Here is a 15529-nt window from a genome sequence, read left to right as displayed (position 1 = left end):
AGAACTATCACATGCCGCAAGCTTTTAACATGTCTGGATTTGGCCAATTAACCAGATTCACTAATCATCTATAATGGAAGCCATGCTCCCTGGCTCTCTCATTGCTGTGAGTAAAATAGCTTCTGTAAAGGGAAACCAGGTTTCTTCATTAGAAGGATGGGGAAGTGGTTACTGTGGGCAGCCGCCCCCTCCACACACACACACATAGCAGGTCACTTCTTCCATTGAGGTATGGTAGCAGTGCCCCTGTTTGCAGTCAGCAATGTCTGATCCCGGTCGTAAACTAATATTTTACAGGCTCATAAAAGGTAAACCAGTACATGCCTGTCCCAGTGGAGAGCCCCTCCATCCCATCTGTAAACGCTTTTAGCAGCAGGGGCTTCGGAGGGCACCATCTTGTCTCCTGTCTGCTCTCCCCTCATCAGTGCACACTGCTGCCCTGTCTCGCCAGTTCGTCAGATGTGCACAATGAGAAACCAAAGCACCCAAACACCCAAGAGGGGGGAAGGAGACAATCGGCGAAAAGCCTTGTCATTGACCGTTTGTAATAAAGTCACAACAGATCAAGACGAGATTAATGAACATTTTGTTTTGGTGGGTTAAAAAGTCTGGCCAATATTAAATGCCAATTAAAAATGTTTTGTTTTTTCTAATGAAAAATTTATACTCATGCAATGTACTATCCAACCATTTTCTAGCGGTTTTACCCACTAAGCGATGGGTGCAAGGCAGGATACACTCTGGACAGGATGCCAGCCCATCTCATGGCCCACACACAGACACAAACGCAGACACGCTCACTCACACCAGGGCCAATTTTTCTCAGGAACAAATTAACCTACCATTATAGGAACCATAGGAACAACATGGAGAGAACATCCTAAATTCACACAGATAGTGCCTCAAGTCCAGAATTCAACCCAGGGCCACAGCAACGCTAACCACTGTGCCACCATGCTATCCTGTACGATGCAAGTCAATTAAGTTGAGATTGTGATCATGTTTTTGTATGATAAGACCACACCTTTTTATTGACCTCACTGTTAAATTCTATCGAATACCCATGCAATGTGGGTGCCTAGTAGCTGGGACTCCTTGTGCCAAATTGTGGCTGGGATGTCATCCACTTAGGCTGAGCCTTACCTTGCTGGGAGAGTCCCCTGGCCTCTCGGAGGGTTTCCTGCTCGGGGAGGGCGAGAGGCCTCGGGCAGCTTGCTGCGGGGTAGAGGGCACTTTGTAGACGCTGTCCATGATCTCGTAGGCTGGGCTGGAGGCCTGACGCGGGGCAGAAGGGATCTGGTAGATGTTCTGGGGGCTGCGGCTGAGCAGTGTATCCAGGGCGGGGGGACCGTCGGCGCAGGCGGTCAGGCAGCCCACTTCCGACCCACCGGGCAGGACCTCGGCCTGAGAGGGGGGCAGGAGGTGGAGCCGATTGGCGGGAGCGAGCCCCTGCTGCCCGTGCAAAGAGCACTTCCACCAGCCATGGCTGCCGGCCACGTTCTGCTCAAGCACCATCAGGATGTCGCCCTTCCGGAACGCCAGCTCGTCGGAACACTCGGCCACATTGTCGTAGAGAGCCTTGGCCAGCAGATTCTGGGGAAGAAGCAGAAGGACAGCCCTGACGTCAGCCCCCTTAGCGTAGTGAACAGTGAGTGCAGCGATTGCGAAATGTCTTCAACCTACTGATGTAGTCTGAGGAACAGCTGCAGCACAGCAACCATTGGGAAAAGCTAGCAAAGTGCTTTGACTTAAAACACGCTGTGAAAACCATCCTAAGCTAAAGCTTCAAAAATAAGAGAAAGCAGAATTGCTTTCCTCATGATTTATGGAAAATGAATTTGCCTACAGTTGAAAAATGCGAAGTCCTAAGGGTTATTTTTTCATTCCAAAAGAAGACAGTGTTAAAAACATGACATTTGGATCAATGTGATCACTCACTTCTCTTTCACTGAAATACCAAATACTGAAATGTATTTTACAACATAAGGTTTTTAAAAAGATTTTAATCACTTTGGTAATCACTCTTCAAATAACCTTTCACAAACTACTAGCATCTTATGTAAAAAGCTCTTTTATACAAATTGAATAAAAATGAAATTTAGACTGCAGAGAAATAGTGGTTAGTGGTAAAGCTGTCAGATTGTACTGCACTCCTCAGTGACTTGTGTATGATAACACAGACTCTTTGGATGTATCGCCTACTCTCTCAAAACATGCTTGTTCCACACTGCTTCTCAGGATGAGGTTTTTGGTTATAATTGAATTAGTTCTCACAAACATCTTGATACATACAAACATACAATACTTGAAGATCTTATCTACAAAATTAATCAATATGCAAATATTTCTAGGCTCCATTAAGCTCATTTTAAAACTTATCAGTAAGATTAAAAGGACTGACCTTGAAACCCCCAGGTTGTAAGTACACAGAACAGCGGGGTCACAGATTTTTAAATGATTAGAGCCTAAATTAAAAAAAATATCTACCAATCAAGGATTACTTTTTTATCTCAAAACGACAATGAAGTGTTACTAATTTAAATTATGTCATTGTTTCATTGGTAGATATTTTTTTCTCATACAGATTGCACTAAACTCTTTTCAGAATATAAGACTAAGAGAACATTTATTTCATTTATATCTAAAAGTATTTAATTGTTGAATGAGGAAAAGACTTTGCAGACAGGGATCCTCTTCTTATTGTTGTTGCTTTAGAATCTTTACCAGCTAAATGTCTATTTTTAATGTTATGATTACTGAATTGAGTTCTGACTGAGCAATGTTGTTATATGTTGTTTTGTACTGTTGCTGTATTGTATTATTTTCATATATGGTATATGTAGATATGTGATATGAGCTCCTGATGTGCAAGACAAGTTCACTTTGGGATAATAAAGGTAAATTTGATTAAAACAGTGTCATGAATAAAGATTAATCAGGCGGCTCCAGTTGTCTTGCTAGCATCATTGGGCTGGAGAAATGTGAGTATGCAGGGTAGGATTGTGTGTTCCTGAGGTCCTGAGCATTGGAACACTGTGAGCTGACTGAAGAGGCTGTCAGTCTGACAGTCACTAATTTTGTTGGCCTATGATAATTGGAATAGGTGTATTTAGGCATTGCTTTGCTGTTGCACAGTTAAAATGCCTGTAACCCAGACTTCTGCCGAGATTTCCAGTGGGAAGCTTGTTCATGATAAAAGACTGTATGACAGTGAGACCTACTCTGTCAATACTTCAGCCTCACAACTGTAGTTTATAGTGAAGAGCAGTATAACACACAGTTCCAGTGCTGTGGATAAAGGAAATTCCAGGTTCTTCATAACATCTTTGCATATGTTTAGTTTTTAATTCTTATTATTAACATTTATGAGTATTATTTTCAGCTTAAGATGTACATTGGTTATAGGGCTTTACAGACGGCGAACTTTTTCACACAGTTGTTCGACCACAGGCAAATGAATTCCTATCGATGAGTATTAGAAAATAACTCAAATATAAACAAGCCCTTTCAACTTTTTGGTATCAAATCAGAGAGATTGAACTACACATCTACCTTCTTTACTCTATCGGGAAGTAGTTGCAAGATCAGTATCCATATGAACATTCTTCCTGAGGAAATACTTATTATATCTACATGTTACGCCTCTGAGATATTGGCAAGTATATTTTTGGTGCCACTTGTATTTTTACATAACCTAAAGCACCTGGAGCAGAAACGTAGCCAACATATGCTGTAATGTACTAGAAGAATAATAAAACATTCACCATATACTAATTTTCCATATACGGCCGATGCCATTTTTAAACAAAACTGCAGGAGACAAAGCTCCCAGCAGACACATTGCAGCTGATGTCAGCAGCCCAGGATCAGAATTGGCTAGCATACACTCCAGTCTGTCTTCGTCCCAATAATAGCAGCACTGAAGTTTCCAAATTAGCTTGGCATAACAGTATGTTTAACAGGTGGGTCTGGGGGAAGGCTGGCTGGCTCTAGAGGAATGTTTCGGATCTAGCAACTATTGTGCTTAAGATGTACATTGGTTATAGGGCTTCTTTCATTACAGACGCTGAGCTTTTTCACACAGATTTTCAGTTGTTCGACCACAGGCAAATCAATTCCTACCCGTGAGAGGTAAATCACAGAAAAGTGAAAATACAGTAAAAAGGGAATGCAGTGGATTAGGGTATGCAAACTCCGGTTCAAAAAGCTATTTATAGCCTGTAATATAGTAGACTGTCGATAAACATCCATTCTAATGTTTAATTACAAGTTTGACAAAAGATAGATTATTTTCATGCTTTAGCCATGCATGATGGATTCTTGATATTTTAGTATGCATATTAAGGCTTTGCAATCGCTAAATGAAAGTATAACCAAACAAAAGACACAAATTACACAGTTAAGTGAATTACACTATCGTACATTAACTGCTTTGTGTCGGATTGAGAAACATGATAACTATCACAGAATAGAAAGTGACTGATAATACTTCATAATTAAAAAAGAGTAAGTGAAACAAAATAAACCAATGCGTAATTTTTCATTTGCGCTGCTGTTTGTACTTTTAAATATCTACAGAGAGCTTTATGTTATGGGTCACATTTTTAAAATGTACTACCCTGCCTAATTAAAACAACATGTCACCTTTTTGTCAGTTTGCAAAACATGTTCAAAGCAGTATGCTATTGGCATTTCAAATTTATACAAGGAAATGGAAATATATAACTGTTAAAAACGATAATACTGATTAGGACATTTGCTGTAATTATCCACACTCTAACAGCTCCTACCACATTGTATAGCCACAATTCTTCTAAACCACTGCCTCGAGCACAGAAATAGACACACGAAATTGATCATAGATATGATATCAACCACACATCTGGTAAGAAGCACCTTTCTTTTTTGTTAGTTGAAATGTGCTTCTTGGATTGACATAAAACAGAAATAATCTGGATATGATGCTCCATTTGGGAACCCTGTTGTTGTAACAGTGCTTTATAACTGAACACCCAGCAAGACAAGGAACCATGTTACCATTCAGTGCAAGTGGAGCAAACCAAAAAAGGAGTTAATTCCAGTTTGTCACAAATCTGTTTGTTTTGTTTTACAAAAGCGAAAACGAATTTAGTCATCAGCAAACCAGCACTGCGGAATGAACAGCATTCCTCTCAACCCGTCCCCACTCCTTCGACTCTGTGCAACAAAACTATGTCCTACTGCACAACAACCAAACTGGCTCAGCAGTCTCAGCTTTTACCTTGATCCTCTTGGTCAATAAGGAGTCCAACCAGCTTTCCCACTTCACTGGCTTGAACATGGCTGACGTGGAGTGAGAGCCGGGGCAGTGCCAGGGGGCATTTAGCTGGAGAGCTGGGACTGGTCTGGCGAGCGGTGGGCAGGGGCGGCGGCTGTCCTTGCTGCTGCTGCTGCTCGGCAGCCCCTTGTGTTTCTGCTCCACTCTCCGCCTTCAGCTGTTTTGTTTGTTTCGCAGGACAGAGCCGTGTGGAGATGGTACAGGCCTCCTCAGCTGATAACCCCGGCCTGGCAGGGCTGCCTTACATGGCGCTACTCTCTCGCTGTGGTGACTCCTCTAAAACAAAGGGCCCTTTCACCCTCCGGCCTTCCTCCCTCCCTCCCTCCGCACCTGTCGGGCTCAAGCCAGCCTGCCCTTCACAGCACAGGCTCTGCATACTGCCAGCGGCAGGCCCGCAATCCCCTAGTGCTTTCCAGCAAATTCCACACCCTTGTATTCCTTCAGATAAACAAGCACCCTCTGAAACATTTCCCTGGCTCACCTCTGCTGCCCTCCTGTCAGCCTCACCTAGGCCAGGGCGCTTCCTCTTGAGAAGAACGAGCTACAGCGCGGTCCTTCAGGAGAGCCGACTGGCCTCAACACAACGCAGAAATTATTAGCCGTTCCTGCCTAGAACACCAAAACATGCTCGATCTCCTAGCACAGTAAGGCTACATTTATAAATAAAAATATACATTTTAAATAAAAGCTTTACCTCCAGGTACCCTTTGCATCAAATCTCGGTATATTTGCTGGAAATAGTTAAATCAATGACATGTTTGTATTTGCAGTATCAACTAATCTGTGAAGCCTCAAAAATAATTGTGATTTTATGAGAAATTGCTTTGAGAACACCATTTTTTAAGGTTTTAAGCCAACACAAAAACAGCTTATATTCCCTCCCTGTAAACTGAACCCAGGCTGTGCTGTTTGAAGATGCGTTTGACTGTTAAGATTGCTCGAGCTTTCGAGAATCTGCAAAATCAACAAAACCCTACAATATTTTTGTGATTTTTAAAGAATTAAGAACTCTTTCTTATTCTATTCTTAATAACTGTATTAAAACAAGATTAACAGAAAATGTATAAGGGATAAAATCAAAAAGTAAGAGTTTCATACCAGATTACAATAGCAGATCACTATGTTGTTTGCCGAGTGTACCATAAATGTTTGATCTGTCAGTATAATTGTAACTTTTGCCTGATATTACAGAGCAGGACACTTGAGTCAGTTTTTGCTTTTCTTTCTCACAAATGATTATAAATCTCTTGAAGACAAACTCTTGCCTTGGAACAATGCACTCATACCTTTTGCATGCGTTGTTTGTTGCACTCTTTCATTATCATTTCCTACTAGAATGGTAGGTTTTAAAACAAGGGATTGTGGCCACAAATATGTTCAAAAACAGACAACACATCTTTGTTTTTGTGCCATAGTGCACAGTTTCTGGGCCCACCTCCTCAGTAGTCTGGAACTCAAAGCTAATTGAGTCCCTCCCCTCAAGCGACAATTCCATCTGCTTCTAATTTGCAAACATTTTAGATGAACAAAAATATTTTGTGTGTCTTTGATCTGTAAAGTTTCTTATAAGGAACATCTAACACATCCAGGGTGCTACATAAGGAATGTACTTTGCTTAATTAAATAGTTTGTTGTACATCTAGTTTTCTATGTTGTATAACTTTGGTTATATGACATATTTAGTTTGCTATATGTGCTCTTTTTAAAGATCCAAACACTCTGCTAACGATGTGTTTAGCTTTTTAATTTTGAACTGAAAGGCCTCTTCTGGAGGGGAGCTCAGCTGCAGGGGCTCTGAGATTCTTGCACATGCCTGCCTGTTTGGATCAGTCTTTGACAGCTGGCTCCACCAGCTGCTGTCCCCTCGTTCTGCTTTCCTCTCTGTATCTCCTACTCTCCATGTCCCTCTACGTGCATACAAACCTAGGTACATCATGATTAATTTCGGCATAGAGCATTTCACTTCCTTGCTCGGCTAAGTGCCTCTTCTGTACTCTCTTACTGTATTTTCTCCTGGTCACCATTCCAGATGGAAGGGATGGTCTAAATCAGAAAACCACTGGCTTCTACCCCTTTTGAGGAGCAACATGAGAAACATGCGTGATGGGTGTTTTTTTCAATATCTGTTTGAGATCTGTTTTTCTGCTACGTGTATAAGGGATTTGTTTTTGTATACTCGAAGATGTGGTTTTTACTGTACCCAGCAACACAAACGAAGCTCCTTGTAGAAAGATAAAGTCCTTCTAAGTTTAAGTGAGGGGAGGGGGGAAAGAAGACATATGAAATGCACCGGCCAAATACACAGAATGGGAGCTCACCCCCAAAAAATGATAGAGAGCACTGGAAAAAAACCTGAAAGAAGGGAATGACAAAAAGCATCTGCTCAAGCTCACGGTTTGAGTTTAACGTGTCTGAATGTACTTCTTTTGATGTGAACAATTTGTGCCAATCAATCCGACCCAGTGTGATTTAAAGGTATCTTAGCATCCGCCCAATCTTTGGCTGCACTTAGACCTAGAAGCAGAAGATCTCATGTCTGAAGGTCAATAGCAGCAGGAAGCATCATTGACAAAGAGCAGTCAGGAGATCACAGTCACAAGCAAAAGTGCATTAGTCACATTCAGCCAAAAATGCCCTATCACAAAGCATTGCCAAAGCATAGGTAGGCAGGTACCCACTACAGCAAGAGTACATCTTCAACAAAGAGGGTTGGGAGCAATCTTCATCTGCATCTACCTGTATGGCATTGCTTATGTTTAAAATGGATTAACGGGTGTTCTCGATTTTTAAAGCAAGAGAAATCATTGTTCACGACTGTATCCCATCCAGAACTACTAATCAGCTTGTCCTCTATACCACATAAAGATAATTGTGAGTGGACTGATTATAAATGAGAGAAGAAGCCCTTGACTCTATCATAGAGTCATGCACAGATACCTTAAAGCCAAGTTTAAAGAAACTGAGAATAGACTGGGATGTTGCCTAATACAGCCTTGTATTTTGTAACTTAGAAAAACGGATGTCTCTATGACTTCTTCGGATGACTGTGCAAGTTAAGTTGCTGATAACAGACGTCGGAAACAGTTGTCAGAAACAACAGCTTAATCATAGTTTATGATTAGCTAACGTATATGCATTCTGATTATTTTGCAGGGCTCCACCTTTGCAAGTTACACAGAAATATAATAATAAGAAACGTTTTCCTGTACGTTGTATTGCTTGACCAGTACTCTTTCCCCCAAGTCAGAATTTCCAAAACAAACGGAGCACCATGGAGACGGCTAAGAGACACTGCATTGTAGGAAGTGACATGTTTTGGATGAATTGTTAAACCGAGGTGCTGACTACTAGGTAATTGAAGATCCCAAGACACTGTAAGAGTAGACGTAGTAGACCCTTATGCCTGGGTTAAATTCCACTCTGGGCTTACAAAAAGTCAACCATCCCTGAGATCCCCCATGACTCAGGTGAGTGCTGTATATGTCAATAGCGGACAAACTGTATGTCCTTGCTCTATGTGCCTTAGTGATTATACAGCTACAACAAAGAATTATTAATGATAGTAATGAGTAAAGATAAAGTCTAGAAGACATAATTCCCAGGCCCAAACATTTGTACAATCTATTTCAGAGCCAATATTTGTATCAGTATGGTATTTCAGACATTATCATCCTGAAGCCCTGTATAAAGCAGACCGCATCATAGACATTACCTGAAATCCTATCCTGGCTAGGACAGGAACAACAGTGCTCATAATTATTCATAGGCAGCATGTTTCACACGGGATGGAATCATACAAATATTTAAACTGTCTGTGGTGGGTCACCACCAAGTGAACCACAAATTCCTATGTAGATTATTTTGTGTATAAGTCCAGTTCATGAACAGGAAGTATACAATGACCTGCAAATTGAAATGCAGAATTTCCCACAGTCGTTGCAAAGAATCTTTACCCATCCTCAGTACAGGGTGAAGTTAGGATTCCCATTAAGCTGTAATCTAACCAGCTGGCCATGTTTTTTTCCTGAGCAACATCTCAAATCCTTAGGGCTTGGTTTTGCATTTGCAGAAGAGCTCTGTAACTGTTCTACACTGGCACCAATAACAATAATCTGTACCCATCCAGCAGCATCTTAAAAAGAAACATGCTCTTTTCTTTCACTGGTAAAAGCAAGATTAGTAAGGATGGTTAGAAACTCTGCTCCTAACAGTATCACTTATTTTTTTGACAGTTTTTTTGTTTTTATTAAAACTCCAGGCCCTCATGGAAGGAAACACAGAAGCAATTACAAAACAAAACAGACCACAGACACTTCCACAGTTCCACAATTCACAGTACATAGCAGTGTTTTAGTCAAAAGACAAAGGAGAAAGGAAGAAAAAGACAAAGAACACAAAACATCACATCATCTGAACAACTTTGTCAATAGCGGTGTCCCAAGCCACCAATGTAGTGATAAAGGCTGAGTGCAGCCGAGACATGGACCTTTCTAGAATCAAACTACCCTAACCAAACACATGAAAAAGTAATATCAGGCTCTATCCAACTCCCCTGAATAGTCCTTACTGCTCTGAAATTTCACCACAACCCATAATCAGCACATTAACTCAGATACGTTGCAATAACGTATGATGGTTGAATTACATCTTATTCTTATAATTTATTATTGATTTTATTGAACTTATTGATTTTAATTTAACTTGGAATTTATCTATGTCTGTCCCTACGGGCTTTCACAGATTTTACTTGAAAAACAGGTTTACTGGCAATTTCAGAAGCTTTGATCTAATTTATCCCAATTTGTGAATTGCACACATGCTTTACTTAGGTGTTTTTTAAGTTTAAATTAAACATCACAATCATTATCTGGAACAGAACCTCAGTGAACTTAATAAGAGGGAGAAAAATGTATGTTCTTCTCATGTTAAATGTAAATACATTTTCTGCATACTTAAAAGATAATATATGTTTCTGATATTTCCCAGTATACAGTTTCTGAATGTTTCTACAGTAGTGCTAACTATCAGGAAGGAAGAAAATTGATTGGCCAAGAAGTTCTGCATCTGCTTTCTATAATTGAATGATGAAGGCTGGTTTGTTACTGGGTTCAGTTGAACACATTACCTGCTCCAGCAAAAAATACATACAATTATAATCCTTTCCACTTAAGCTTTGCTGTGTATTGTATAAAGTAAATACAAGAGTAGTGCCAATAAGATCCTGATCCATTCATCTAAAACACAAAGTAAAAAGCAGAAGTGGTGCCAGTGAGTGCAAAATATCTTTTAAAGGGTTTGGTATAGCAGGCCATGTTGCAAAATATCACAGATAAAGAAGATAATAGTGCAAAAAATATTAAATTAATTTTTATCACAGTAGCCCTGAACTCTGATTTCCTGTCCTGATCTTTTGAATCACTATATATGCTTTACAGAATAACTACTGATGAGTGAAACAAAATAAAAATATATCCAACAGCTGAGAGACAGAAATGTAGTGAAGAGAAAGGTCTTTCTAGAGAAATGTTTGTCACTTTGAATTGCATGATTGTTTTCTACCTGGGTAGGCCATCGAAAAAGGAACAATCATTACGATATCTGTGTTTTTTGCACTGTTATTTTACTAAACAAGTTAAATTAAAAACTAAAATAGACCCATAACCTTTTATTTCTAAAAAAGAAACTATATGATGTTTTATTGCAGTTTTACTTCAAATTTAGAAGATGTTTATTGCACTAAAAATGATCAAAAACTGGAGAAAGTCCATTTGAAAAAGCCTTGCTTAACATTCTGCTGTTGTTCAGAGCAACTGAGAAAATTGTCTATATGAATGATTGGTCCAACACAGTGAATGCAAGTGCACAATGCATGCAGACTAAAACAAGGATAGCTTAGTGGTGGACAGCCTGGCAGCTTGAAAACCCTAGTGGACAAGGTACGACAACCCAGTTCTTTGACCTCAGTGCAGTTCAAAGAGTGCAGTGCAGGGGCTTATCACTCTGTGGGTCTATCTAAAAGCAGATTTCCTGCCTTTGCCATTGTGTGCTGCTTTTTGCTTAGCAGTCTCCTAACCACCCCCAGCAAACCATTCCTGCAGTGACTCTCCACAGCACGCACACAAATACATCAGGTTCTTTATCCCTCTCAAATTTCTAGGTATATAGAACCTATTTTGTGAAAGCTCAAAAACCCAGGTGTGCCAAGCTTTGTACGTTTCTTGTGAGCCTATGTCCAAGTTTAGGAAAGATGTTACACAGTGTGCTGTTGTGCCATGCCATGGAATTTAAAAAACGGAAGAATAAGCCAATCATTTGAGCAATTTGTAGAGTTGAATGCTTCAAAGACAGGTTTTATATTAGGTCACGTTGCCTCACTGCTGACAAATATGATAGACAAGCAATCAGTCTACTAAAAAAAATAAGTTACTTTGCGTTCATTCAATTTGGTGCTGTATTCTGTTGAAACCCACTTGTTATGAGGCTTGATAATGACAAACAAGAGAGATGTTTTTGTTAATGTTCTCCTTAACCAAGGAGGAGGAGAATATGCTCAGCTTTGATGGGAAGAGTAGAATATGCTCACAGCGTGCTGTGCCTTTATGGGGCAGAAGACAGATTTGGAATGATACATTTCAGTGACAGTGGAATGTTCACCCAAACATGGTGATGACTTCAAAGACTTCTTTCACTTCTCATTTTCAAAAATAGATGTTTTTCTTCCAAAAAATGCACACACAATCATAAGTACAGTAATTTCCCTACTAGATATAGTCTGAGCAATGAGCAACGTTTCTCACTGTGACGGTTATTGTAGCCATATATCCTGATAAATATTTGAATGTGAATAAGATAAAGAAGTTAGAACTTTGTTTCTCCTTCTCCTTAAAGGTTGTCTTGCGAAAAGGACAAGAGAATATGTCCTGTTGTACATACATGACAGGATTACTGATGCAAAGACACAATTTAAAAGGTGACACAGTGTCTGTCATGCAGTGTTAAAACAGTGGATAGTTCCCCAACTATTTTGTGAAAACAAATTGGATGAAGGAGGAAAATATGCTGTGATCTTATGAGGCAGAAGACAGATTTGGAATGATATACAGTATTTCAGCAGCAGTGAAAAGGTTGCCTCACCTGAGCATGGTAGATGACTTTCTAAGACTAAAAAGTTACACAAACCTTTAGAATCCTACAACACTACCAACTATATTTTTTCCAAATTTATTCTGAATTTCTGTTCATTGGCTGTTTATAATTACTTTTTCATGCTTTTATCAACACCTACTGTATAAATCTTTTAATAATCACAACCCTCAGTATCCTGGATTGAATCTACCCCTCATTTTGAAACCGAATCTAGTCACCAACATGTCATAAACTTTTTTTAAAAGGGGCTTAGAATCTCTACTGTAGGAAACAGTCAAATATTCTAGAATTCGCAAGATTAAATTAAATCTAGCAAATTTCACTTTTGAATCACTTTATAATACAAATAAAGAAAAGCAATACAGTATAAGATGCACTAGAGTTGAATTTCCAACCAAAAAATACTTCTTACGTCAACTAGAACAAAACTAAGCTTTTATTTTAGTTTTTTGAGGAAAGTAGAAGTTTAATTTGTACATTAATGTAAAATGCAAATTAAGTGTGGATCAAACAATACGTTTTTTTTAATCATCTGTAAATGTTCCATGAGAAAACAACAAGTTAAAAAAATCATTATGGCAATTTTCAGAGCATTTACTTGCCAGCTGGGAACCATGTTGCTTTCCCCAAATTCCACACAAATTCCAGTGATATCAAATCTGCTGAGAACAAGCAGCGTGACAAGACAACCCCAGCTGGGATAAAGGAGCATTTAGGAAGACAAAAACAAGTAAGTATGTATGTGCACACAAGAGACAAGAGTGGAGACTTCTTTCGAGACAGAAATTGATTCATTTTCTGGGAAAGATGTTCTATGAATACAGGTAGATTGGATTCAGATTTAGATATTCTAGTATGAATCTGTGTGGTATTTCTGTTAAGATTGGCTTTTGGTTATTTATTAGAGCAATGAAAGTCTTAATGATGATGATTACACTATCCATGTACTTCCCAGACACTGGGAAATTTAGTGTAATACTGATTTAGTAAATAACCAACCAAAAATACACTTGGGAATACACCCTGCAGATGGGGAAGACCTATATTTTTCAGCATAGTCTCCTTGCATATCCACAGACTTCTTCTGCCATTTAATAAGGCTATAAGTGTCGTTGTAATAATATTCCATTCATTGGTTCTTTAGCTGATCCACCACTGGAACTTTGGCACTACTGAACTTCCAACCTCTGAGAGCTTCCTTCCTTGTTTCAAATGGATCAATATCTGAAAATAGTCACCAGGACCAAAAATGGGCAAAGTTTGTCTCTGAAGAATTCGCGACCAGAAAGGCAATATTGTTACACACTGTGTACGGACTGAAAAAATGGTAACTTGTGCATCATGTTAAGCACATCTGTGAATCAAGTTGAATCCAGCAGTACGTGATGTCAGGGGGCAATTTTCCACTTGTGCGATTCTTGAACCTAACAACACACTTCTGCACACGGATTGAGTGCATAATATACTCCAAATAAAACAATTAAGCAATAACAAAGTTCTAGTAGTGTGGAGGAACATCTCAGGGACAAAACCAGCATCATTTTATTTACAACGTCATCTATAAACCTGTGGAGCCATGGCAGAAGTATTACAATGTAAAAGTGGGCTACCTTGAAAAATAAAAGATTTCCCAAATTCTCAAATCCACTTTAGTTATTGATTTAATCTTGTAATCTGAAACTGTCACTTCCAAAGACATTGACAAACATTCAAAACAGTTTCCTCCCAAAGGCGGGTAGATACAGCTATGATTGATCACACCCCTGACTCTCAGGAGAGTCTGCTGTGCTCATTTACTGTGCAATGTCTTTGGTACCGCACTCCTTTCTGTGCAGAACAGACAGAAACCCTGCCCAACTCAAAACCCTTTTCCAGTGTCATGGCAGATGTCCAGAAGTTTGCCCCCATGCATAGTTTAATTACAATTTTTACTGAGCTAGTCTGCAGGGCTGTGACTTTCCTGCTCAGACATACACATTCATATATAATATTTTCCTTTTAATTTTTTGTTAGCTTTTGATCATTCAGCATATTTTATCCAAAGCATGTTATCAAAACAAACTTTCGAAATACACATTCTTCCACTGCAAAAGTAAAAACAAATAATTTCCAGTGAAAAAAAATGTGAGTTTTGGGAAATGTTACAGAAGAATTTGGAATGTGCCTTTTCATAAATTACTTAACAGTTTAGTTTTTAAGCATGGCATGGGATTTTTATCTGACACTAAATAAAAAGCATAGGTCTTCAGCATAGTACTCCAAATAAAGGAGAAGTGTTTGACCTAATCCTTCAGCAATACAAAATACACCTCAGATGCATTCTGTCAGTGTCAGTTTTTCATAGCACTTACAAACACCCTAAAGAGCACCCAGGTTCTATGATTTCTGTTCTCGTTGTCACTAAAGGCTCCATTTCCCACTTCATCAAAGCAACACATTGCTGAGATCAAAAAGCTTAGTTCTCATCTCTTTTACCATGGCTATCCAGTTACATAGCAAACAGGGGGGTCTGTGTGTGTGTTGTGTGAGGCAGCTGATTCTGTAAATGCCCGATCTGACCACATTGAACAAACCCATGATAAATAAATAATTCACTGTACCATTCGCTTCACATCAACACAGGTGTTGTGGCAAATAGCCAAAGAAAGTTCCCTTCCCTCCTCACTAATAAATCTCAGAACCAAAGAGCAGGAAGGTTAAAATGACCGAACCTTCAATTTTGAAGAGAGCTCACTTAAGTATTATAAGTATTTAACTTACCTCCATTTCCAAAACTCCTAGTCCTCGCTGTCCACTGAGGAATGCAACCCATCCAGCAGAGCCTCTGACTCAATCTCTCAGCGTTGCCCCCAAGACCCCGATATTCTTTCTCATGACTGACAGCAACTGAAGAAACGAAATGCATTAAACAAGACCTCTGCCTCCAGCTCCCACTCTCTCACACACACACACTCACACACACACAGCCTTGTCACTGAGACTGAACAGAGCACAACCAGGGGCGGAGCAAACACAAATATTGTAGTGACAAATTCATATTCCTGTTTCCTTATTGGCTGGCTGTAT

The 15529-nt window shown here is 39.5% G+C and overlaps 1 protein-coding gene across 2 annotated transcripts in view; it reads right to left on the bottom strand.

Annotated features, from left to right (window-relative positions):
- Nucleotides 1-15529, bottom strand: part of cass4 (Cas scaffold protein family member 4) — a 24840-nt gene extending 9311 nt beyond the window's left edge. The window contains exons 1-2 of one of the 2 annotated variants that reach the window (XM_088608346.1): nucleotides 15224-15529; nucleotides 1144-1593 (exon numbers count right to left, since the gene is read on the bottom strand). In XM_088608346.1, coding sequence (XP_088464472.1) covers nucleotides 1144-1593; nucleotides 15224-15229 — 456 coding nt within the window. In that variant the 5' untranslated portion in view covers nucleotides 15230-15529. Of the gene's footprint in view, nucleotides 1-1143; nucleotides 1594-5260; nucleotides 5493-15223 lie in introns of those variants that run through there. The other variant, XM_088608345.1, reaches the window with a different exon arrangement.

Source organism: Lepisosteus platostomus, chromosome 15 (assembly GCF_059453375.1).
Source record: "Lepisosteus platostomus isolate fLepPlt1 chromosome 15, fLepPlt1.hap1, whole genome shotgun sequence".
In the NCBI taxonomy this organism is placed as follows: domain Eukaryota; kingdom Metazoa; phylum Chordata; class Actinopteri; order Semionotiformes; family Lepisosteidae; genus Lepisosteus; species Lepisosteus platostomus.
This window is presented reverse-complemented; position numbering and strand designations above follow the sequence as displayed.